This window comes from Molossus molossus, unplaced genomic scaffold (genome assembly GCF_014108415.1).
Source record: "Molossus molossus isolate mMolMol1 unplaced genomic scaffold, mMolMol1.p scaffold_m16_p_14, whole genome shotgun sequence".
In the NCBI taxonomy this organism is placed as follows: domain Eukaryota; kingdom Metazoa; phylum Chordata; class Mammalia; order Chiroptera; family Molossidae; genus Molossus; species Molossus molossus.
Genome location: NW_023425349.1, coordinates 68580283 through 68590855, shown reverse-complemented (window position 1 = coordinate 68590855; position 10573 = coordinate 68580283). Strand labels below are relative to the sequence as shown.

Below are 10573 nucleotides of genomic sequence, written 5' to 3'. Positions count from 1 at the left end.
CACAAAATTCAAAGACATCAGCGAAACCGCCTATGTCAGTAATAAAAATAAAAAGTCTTTGACTTTTTAAATGTTATCATGCTGTCACAGTGGAATAAAATTAGCTTGAAAAATGATCTAAAGGCACATGCTGCAGTTCATTACGTGTAACAGCAACAGCAGCGGTTTCCCAGTGTTCATAAAGGCTGCTCAATTAAATTTACCTCCAGTCAATAATTAGGAGTCCACAAATAAACCTGGGCAATTAAATCAATACTGCCAGGCAATTATATTCCAGAGTCCAGGCTCAGTGGCACAAAAAGGCACTAGATCAAACTACAGCATTAAGCAGTCTAATGCCATTTTCAACAGGATTTTTTCTTTACCCTCGCTAGACAGAATAAGCGTAAATCCAGATCCAGCAGTGTGTGTGTGTGTGTGTGTGCACGCGCACGTGCGTGTACGTGTGTGTATGTCTCCATGTGTGAGTCAAAAAAGCCAGGCCTGGTATCAATATAGCTTTCGTAAAATGTAATAAAGATTTATACATATGGATATGTTATTTTTCTGCTCATAAGTGATGATAAAAATTTCCATATTAAAGGGTAATTTTTACAAGTTGAACATGAAAAAAATTCATTAAAAAGTTTATTTTTATTATTTTCAGCTGAAAACAACAACCGTAAGAATCATTACTGAACTCCTTTGATCTGCCAGGCTCTGGGCTGAGTGCTAGTGCAGGGCATGCAATCTGACTAACAAATGGCATTTCTACTTAAAAAGTCGTCACTGTAGAAAGCCATGTTTAGTCCCTGCACATCTGCACTGAAACAACTTTGAGAAAAAGATTGTCAATCACCTTCTATTACTATTGAAGTGATTCTGAATACGTTTTTAAGATATATAAAACCGATACTAAAAATATGAATAGTTCATATATTATTTACATTCTCCTGGCTTTTTCAAAAGCATAGATAATTCTATTTGTTTATATAAATGTAAAATAATTTTCAAAACAGCTTTTATTTTTAATCTTCATACGGAAACATTTATGACTTTCCAAAACTCAGAGGACAATAATAATTTTTCAGCTATTTTGAGAAATATGTTTTAGCTGTTTTTATTCCAGTTCATTTTTGAAATAAACAATTAGGTGAGAAAAAAAAAACTGTAATGAAAAAGTTTCAGAATACATTACACGCTGTCATGAGGTCAGAACAAAAGCTGGCTCTGACTAGAAAAGCAAGGCTCCCACCTGCCAATAAACTGCCCTTGATCACTTACAAGAGGGGCACGTCCCAGCAGACTATATGTGTATTAAAAAAATACTTGAAAGGGAAGAAAAAGTATCACACAGGTCACAGCAGCAGTCTCAATAGACCCCTCCGGGACTTCCACTCGTCTCGGCCTTGTCATCCTCTACGCAGCTTTCCACTCGGCCCAGAAAATGTCGATAGGAAAATGTTTGAGGGGCCTCTGGTGGAAATTTTTTCATTCTTTCTGCATTGACAGGATGCCAAATCAATATTTGCTTCCCACTAACAAGCTGCTCGAGGTCTCAGTAGAAAATATTGTAGAGAATGCAGGAAGACACAGTAATAAACAGCTGTCTGGCTGTGAGGAAAACATGAATTGACTGGAAACAGGTCCATAGCAAAAGGTCACTGAAACCCATGAACTCCTCAGGTGTCCATATCAACTACTAACTTTAAAGACACAAAACAAAGAATCTCTTTTCCTAAGAGGTCTGAGAGAATGGATCCTTTCCAGTCTAACAAGCACAGAGGTTGATTCAGTAATTTAATTAATACATTTGCAAAGACCCATGTTGGCTCCTTTCCAAGGCATCTGCTTCATTTCTTAAGTCCAGAAGTACAAACAGAGGGTTAACCTCCTGGTCTACCTATTGGAATAATTTTCTACCTAATGGAAGCAAACACTGTGTAAGAATTTACAAAAAGTTAGACACCTAGTAAAAATGTAAGGCTTGGACTTCTTATCTAGAAGTTTTCATATATGAAGTAGAAAATGAAATACCTGTCCTTCAAGAAGTTTCTGAATGTACAACAGCCATTCCCTGTCATTTTCAGCGTCTATCCTCGTCCTTTCTAGTTCCTAAAAAAGGAAAATAAAAACACTGATGTTAACTGCGTCTAAGTGAAGTTGATCATACTATTAGATATTGAATAAATCTAGAGATAGTGGTAAAAGCGAATTCAACAAAGAGCAGCATGGTCTTTCCAAAGTACAGAAAATTCAAATCCACGCTCTTTCATATTTAATTTACAAATATTTACATTCATGTGGAAGATAAAGCTGTATTTCTATATTCACAATATAATTCAGGGATATTTTATTTCTGCCTTCACAGTAAAACTCAAGGTAGGGTCTGGGACAGAGGTGAAAGCGATTAAAATAAAGTGAAAAATAAGATGGAGCTATATAAAAGAATCATTTACAAGTGACCTTCATAAGATAACACAAAACCTGATACTCAAAAATCTGACTTGTCAGTAGATAACTAAAGAGTAATTGTTACAATTACAAACAAAATATACCATGGTATGGCTCTGGTGTATTTAAATACATGCTTGCTTGCTTATTTATTTATTTATTTATTTATTTTTAATTCTCACCAGAGGATATTTTTCCATTGATTTTCAGATAGAGTGGGAGGGAGGGAGAGAGAGAGAGAGAGGGAAGGAGAGAGAAACATTGATGTGAGAGAAACACATTGATTGGTTGCCTCCCACACAACCTAAACCAGGGCTGGGGATTGAACCGCAACTGAGGTATATGCCCTTGACCAGAATCGAACCCGTGACTCTTTGGTCTGTGGGCAGACGCTCTAACTGCTGAGCTAAATCAACCAGGGCAATGCATGCTTATTTAAAATAGCCAATAACTAACTGATAGGCAAGAGGCAGACACTCCAACTTAAAGTGTTGCAAGTCAGTAAATATTTTCAACCCACCAATTGTCGAGGTAAAATATTCCTGAAAGTATAGTCACATGTGCAGTTGATTATTAAATTCATAGTTCATTTACCTCCCAAAAATGGACTTTTCAAATAGGGAAGAGTTTGAGAAACTAACATGCATTAAAATTTACTGTATACCATGTATTAGGCTGGGCACTTCATATAGGTTATCTCTATTTTTTACATGAATTTACTAGGGTTCAATTCTTTAAGCTTATACTTAATGTAAGTCAGGTGGTGTGGGCTCTGCTTGGTTGGGTAAATAACTCAACTCTTCAGACCTCTGAAAGATGCAGGGATGAGCCTAAATAGGCTCTGATCTACAGTTAGGTCTAGCAAATACATCGAGGTGTACCAATCCTTCTCAGAACAGTGTGTTTCTACTAGAGTCCTTTTTCTTCCTGCAGGACTTCCATTTAAGCTTGTGTGACATGCACACTGCAGTGCTGTGTCCTCCAGCTCCAGACGGCACCTGCCCAGAGGCCGGGAGCCACTTCTTCACAGAAGTGTGACATCTAATCTTTGGGACTATAAAAAGATCCTTTTTTAAAATTATTTTTTCCAATCAGAGAGGGTGCTTTTTTTCTAACTTGTAAGCCTACAGAGGGCATCTTTTGAGACCACACAAAGGCGGGGATCCTGACTTCCGAATATGTATCTGTGTTTGTGTTCACAAATGTACAAACATACATACACACATGAGGGATTTTTCTATATCTGCTTGTAACCATAATTTTTTGTTAAGTTTCTCATCATCAATCAGCGCATTTTTAATGAATGTCTATAATAAGGTATAGTTAACACCCTTGCTAGAGATACTATTATCTCCTGTGGGTCTTATATTTGATATTATCTCTGATAATGCTCTGTACTCAAAGTTCAGAATTCAGCAGAAAGCCATGGATATTATGGATAGGTGATGAAAAGAAGAAACTTATAACTGACTATCCTATTCACCCATAGGATGAAAATAAACTCTGTAGGATTCTTCTGCTCTCTTTTCTAAGAATTCTTGGCTGTTTAAAAACCTTTGCAAGTTGTAGCTCCTCTCTACTCCAGAAGCTCTTTGAGAAGCTGATGGAGGACTGGTGGATGTTCTCATATAAACATCTCAGTCTACCATTTTCTTTATTCACTGAGCAAATATTTATTGGGAAGCTGCCATCATCTCTCTAGTCTTTCCAGACAATGAAAAATTGAATACTAATATATTAAATTTCAAAGACTTAACAGTGGAAGAGGGTTGAGTATCCTCCACTGGTTTCACATCCTGTAAGATTCTGCTGCTTATAAGGTAATGACTATGTCAAAAGGGCAGTGCCCTTCCCAGGAGGTACAGAGATGCCACTAAGGACCTAGACCTATATGCACATAAATGCACTCAGACAGGACTATTTTACCCAATTTAAAGGAGTAAATATATTTTTCTTTAACCCAATCAACAAAAATTTTGAATTTAGCTAGGAAAGCCACTAGATTTATTATTTTTTCAAATGTCACATAGGAGGAAAGAATCCCCAAATCAATGGTGACCCAGCTTAACTAAATCCATTCAAACTGGCTTAATTAAAAATACTGGCTTACAAGATATATGATTAATTAAATTAAAGAAAACACAGCAGACAGAAAAGGATAACTGACTAGAATAACAAACAAGCAGTTCTGAAGGTTATATGTACTGGCTTTTCCCCATATTACACGTTAAATTTCTCTAAAGGTTTTTGAGTTGGTTAATACTCTTGATGTATCTTTCATTGGTGCATTAATAATCTTACCTTCATTAATATTAAAGATAAAGTTCCAAGAGTTCTAAAACAAATAAAGATATGTACTTAAACTCAATGTGCAACATTATTAAATATTAATAAATACTTAAATAATCTTACCACTTGATCTTCTGTGTCCAATATTTCCTCTAGATCTGATTGTGAAATGTTGAGGATAGAAGCTGCCAAGGTCTGGGCTTTATGAGTTGAGGTTTTATGAGCATCCTTGTTTCTCTGCATTTTTTTAAGCTCTCTGATATGTCGCCTTATTGAATGGACATCAACTTGTAATTCTTTGACCAAAGCCTGTAATATATTGGAAAAAATATGGGCTCATATGGAAGTAATAAATGAAGATAAAGCATTCATAACATAAAAATGTGAAGATACTAGCAAATCATTTTTTTATTAAGATTACTCTGATTTTATTTATTTTGGAACATAATGGATTGCTCTTTATTTATTGTCAAGATGCAGTAAAAACTCTCTTAAGGGACTCTTTAACCAACTTGCTGGATTAAGCAAAGCTCGCCAAGCCCTCTTTCAGATTCACCAACTGCTATCCTGGTTGGTGAACGCTCATAGCAGGCAGGCTACTTTCATCGTGCCAGACAGAGCACAACTCCTCCCACCAGTGGAGCTCATGCGAAGAGTCAGTTCTACTTATTTCTTACTGTGGATATATTAGTTGTAACAGTTTAGTTACATAACTCATTTAATTATGACACAAAATAAAATATGACGGCAGAAAGAGAGTTGTTTCTATTTTATTAAAACTGGATTAGAACAGAGAACCGGGAAATTGACCCAAGTCATTATGCTCAATTAATATTTGACAAAGGTGGCAAGAGCATACAATGTTGTTCAATAAATGGTGTTGGGAAAATTGGACAACTACATGCAAAACAATGAAGCTACACCACCAACTTATATCATACACAAGAATAAACTCAAAATTAATAAAATACTTAAATGTGACCCATGAATCCATAAAAATCCTAGAAGAAAATGCAGGCAACAAAATATCAGACATCACACGCAGCAGAATTTTCATTGATACAATGCCTATGGCAATAGAAACAAAGGAAAAAATGAACACATGGGACTACATCAAACTCAAAAGCTTCTGCAGAGCAAAAGAAACAACCATCAAAATAGAAAGGCAACCCACTATATGAGAAAGCATAATTGCCAATGACATATCAGATAAGGGGCTAATTTCCAAAATATATAGAGTACTCATACAACTCAACAAAAGGAACACAAAGAACCCAATTAAAAAATAGGCAGAGGACCTAAAGAGACACCTCTCCAAACAGGACATACAAATGGCCAAGAGACATGAAAAAATGCTCAACGTCACTAATCATCAGAGAGATGCAAATTAAAACAACAATGAGGTATCACCTCACACCTGTCAGAATGGCTGCCATCAACAAATCATCAAACAAGTAAGTGTTGGCGAGGGTGTGAAGAAAAGGGGACTCTAGTACACTGCTGGTGGGAATGCAGATTGGTGCAGCCACTATGGAAAACAATATGGCGTTACCTCAAAAAGTTAAAAATTGATCTTCCATTTGACCCAGTGATCCCACTTCTAGGAATATACCCTAAGAAGCTTGAAACACCAATCAGAAAGAATATATGTACCCCTATGTTCATAGCAGCACTATTTACAATGGCTAAATCTGGAAATAGCCCAAGTGTCCATCAACAGATGAGTGGATAAAAAAGCTGTGGTATATATACACAATGGAGTACTATGCAGCTGTAAGAAAGATCAATAAGTAATCATTCAGAAATATATTGCATAAACTCAAACTCAGTGGTCCCACCACCAGCTATTAAAAAGTCCATCCTTCCTTAACTGATCTCATGTGTATTTAGGTCAGTTTCTGGACTTTCTATCCTGTTCCATCTCTCTCTTTATATATTGAAACTTTGTATATTTTAACTAGTGAGGCTTTATAATAAATATTAACATCTGGTAGAGCTATCAACCTCTTATCTTTCTTTATAAGATTATTTTCTTGGTAATTTTTGCTTGTCTGGTTTTCTACATGAAATTCAGATTCAGCTTGTCTAGATTCCATCCCCCTAAAAAAAAAATCTTATTGGTAATTTTATTTGAATCACATTAAATTTTATTTGGATCATGGTAACATTTTAGGATGTTCATTCCTCCTAATAAAAAACCATGGTATTCCCTTCCAGTTGTTTATGTCTTTAGTTGTTTCTGAGGGTCATTTTCAGGTTTTCTCTTTCCAGATCTATATCTAGATTTATTCCTGGACATTTTACTTTTGGGGAGTGCTTCTAATAATGATTATTGTTTGTATATATAAAGACTGTTAATATATATTTAGCTTACTGAATTCAAGTTTCTGGAAATTAAATCATATTTTCAAATATTGATAATTTTATCTCCTTATTTCCAAATGTTACACCTGTTTCTTCCTTTTCTTACTTTATCAGTTATTAAGTTCCTCCTGAGTACTAAAATGAACATACTTGACTTGTTCCTGATGTTAGTGGGAGTCTGTCTATTTTCTAAGAAATACTATGTCAGTTTTTGAGAGCCATATTTTAATATGTTAAGAAATATATTTTAATTTATTAATGTATAATATATAGCTTAATCTAGTTAGCTACCTACTTATTGTACTTTTATTTCTTATAAAAATTGTATATCAAATTGCCTTAAATCCATATAAACATGATTTTTCATCATAAATCTTTTAACAGAATCATTAATAATTTTCATAATATCAAATTATCTCTGCATTTCTGTAATAAACTTTACTTGCTTTGATATATTATTTTTGTTGTGGTGCTGAATTCTATTTGCTAATAGTTTATCTAGGATTTCTACTCTAATATGTGATTGACTGGTTTTTATTTTGTGTAATCTTCCAAAAATTTGGAAGGATCTTTGTCTTTCCATGTTCTGTAGTAGTTTTGAAACTGAATGTATCTTCTCTTTACTGATGTGGTAGCAGTTATCTGAATTTGCCTTAGTATCTATTAAACATTTAAGTATTTAGTTTAACCAGCTTTGACAGTTGTCTGCATTTATTTAGCCACCACCCTACACAAGATGCAGAACATCTTCATATTCCAGAAACTTCCCTGAAACCCTTTCCTGGGCAGTTCCTCCCACACAGAGAAAGCAACTGTTCTGATTTATATCATCTTATATTAATTTTGCTTTAGATGGCATATAAATGGAATAATGTACTAAATAGCTTTTTATGTCTGACTTCTTTTGTTTCTGATGTTTTAAAGATTCATTGATATTGTTTTGTGAATCCATAATTTGTTCTTTTTCTTTTAATTAAATACAAAATTTCAAGGTTTATACACATATATGTGAAACTAGCTATATATATGTATATATGTGTGTGTAGATAGATAGATGATTGATATAGATTGATAGATTGATAGATTGATTGATAGATAGATAGATAGACAGATAGATAGATAGATAGATAGATAGATAGATAGATAGATAGATAGATAGATAGATAGATAGATATAGGCAGAGAGAGAGACTTTTTTCTCTCACTTCTTTGCTTTGTCTGCTAACTTGCTCCTATGTCTTCTCATCTTTGACCTAAATTATTATATTTATTTACACCTTAAACATGTACTTATAAGAGAAAATAATTTTGTCAATCTTTGTAATGCATCCTAAGGTATGAATCTTCTTTGTAGCAACTTGTCTATGGTGAAACTTCTTTTCTTGCCATTTATTAATTTTCCTGCTTATGTCCACCATTCATACTCTAACGTGTTTGTATAGATACTGTGTAGCTTCATTTTTCAGAACTCATTTTGAAGGAGCAAAGTTTTTCCTGGATCACTGATTTGCGGAAAGTTATGTGGCACAGGGCCTATGAATTTCACATATGCATTTAATTGTTTTTTGATGAATTATTAGCGAGGTTATTTTTGTTATGGTTTGTTTTACAGTGTAAGAACTCTATCTTATTGGCTGCTATGAAAAAAGCTGCCTCCTACAGATTTCCACGTCTGTAATTCTTCTTTGAGCCCTGCCTTCGCTTCTCTTTGAAAACAAGCTAGTTCTAGGAAGCTCCTATCACAAACCATAGCAGATCCATTCCACTGTTGCAAGCAGGGGATTTAGAGTTTGTACCTCATGTGACCATCTTCAGAGAGTATATTTTTGCTTGATATTTCAGGTTCTGCAACACCTAGGTATTCTCCCCTTGGGGTCTTATTTCTGCTCCCTTTTGCATGTCTTCAATCTTACCTGGTTTTGGCTGCTTTGAAATGTATTTCGAAATACAGAGTTCTACCTGTGACTTGTTTGCTGTAAAAAGGAGTTGAATTTTTGTTTGTCATTCTCTTTATCTGTTGTATGATTCCAAGGAAGAGAAAAGGAGAAATGATTTATCTCTCTGTAAACAAGTAAAAATTCTATAAAGTGTGTTTTCCTCTAATCTTTTATTATGTAAAATTTCAAATATGCAGAAAAGTTTAAAGAAATGCACACTGCACAACCATGTACCCATTTCCTATATTCTACAATTAACTTTTGCTATACTTGCTTTATTACATATCTATCTATCTACTGACCTATCTTACTTTGTTGTTGCATTTCAAAGGAAGTTGCAGATACCTGAATAGTTCCCTCCTAAACACATCAACTAAAGATCAATGTTTATTTATAATTCACTTTACTACTTTTTGAGATAAAAATTATGTGCAGTGAGATGCAAACGTCTTAACTGTATAATTTTATGAGTTCTGACTAATGAAAACACTGGTACCTACACGCAGATCAAACTAAAGAATATTTCCATAACTCCATAAAGTTTGCTGTGTCTCTTCCTAGTCAACTCCCAAACATAGTCCCAAGAGGCAATTACTCTCTGGTATTTTTTTCCATATACATTACTTTTGCCTGTTCTATAAATTCATATAAATGTGACCACACAGTATGTATTATTTTGTGTTTAGAGTCTTTCACTTATAATGTTTTTGAGATTCATCTACATTATTACATGCATAAGTAGTTCATATTTTTTTATTGCTGAGTAGTATTTCATTATATAATTATAACACTGGTAGACCTTTTTCTTGTAAATGGGTACCTGGGCTGTTCCCAGTTCTTGATTATGAAAAAAATGGCAATAAATATTCCCAAACACACATTTTGTGTGTATGTCTATACATAGATTTTCATTTTGCTTTGGGTAAATACCTAGAAGTAGAATTGCTGAGTCACATGGTAGGTGAATGTTTCATTTATCAGAAATTTATACAGTTTGCCTCAAAATCTTACATCACCAACAATGGATAAAAATCTCCCTTCTACAAATCCCTTCTAACACTTACAGGTGTATTCTTTAATTTATTTCTAAGAATTTTATCTTTTGATGCTACTGTAAATTGAAGATTTTTATTTCATTTTCCAATCGTTTACTGCTAAGATATAAAAATACACTTGATTTTTGTACTTTGACCTTGTATCCCATGAAATGGCTAAACTCTCTTGGATTTCCTTTGTAAGAAATCATGTCTCAGCAGAAATATGTAAGTCAAAACAATGATATATCACCTCACACATATTAGGATGGCTACTATTAAATAAAATAAAGTAAAATAAAATAAAATAAAAAACAGAAAAACAAGTGGTAGCAAGAACATGGAGATATTGGAACACCTGTGCACTGTAGTCGGGACTGGAAATGGTGGGACTGTATTCTCTCCCCAAACTGTACGCACCTATTTCTGCACTAATCACACTGTTTTATTTACTTCGGCTTTACTGCACTATTTGATGTTTGTCAAGGGAAATCCTTCTCTCGCTGCCATTCTGCTC

General features: G+C 34.2%; 1 protein-coding gene across 1 annotated transcript in view; it reads right to left on the bottom strand.

Annotated features, from left to right (window-relative positions):
• Positions 1 to 1072: 1072 nt before the first annotated feature.
• The window catches only part of CNTLN (centlein), a 320561-nt gene continuing 311060 nt past the window's right edge, over positions 1073 to 10573 (bottom strand). Inside the window, exons 24-25 of the mRNA XM_036261826.1 lie at positions 4846 to 5031; positions 1073 to 2094 (exon numbers count right to left, since the gene is read on the bottom strand). Of these exons, the coding sequence (XP_036117719.1) occupies positions 1990 to 2094; positions 4846 to 5031 (291 nt within the window). The 3' untranslated portion in view covers positions 1073 to 1989. The remainder of the gene's footprint in view (positions 2095 to 4845; positions 5032 to 10573) is intronic.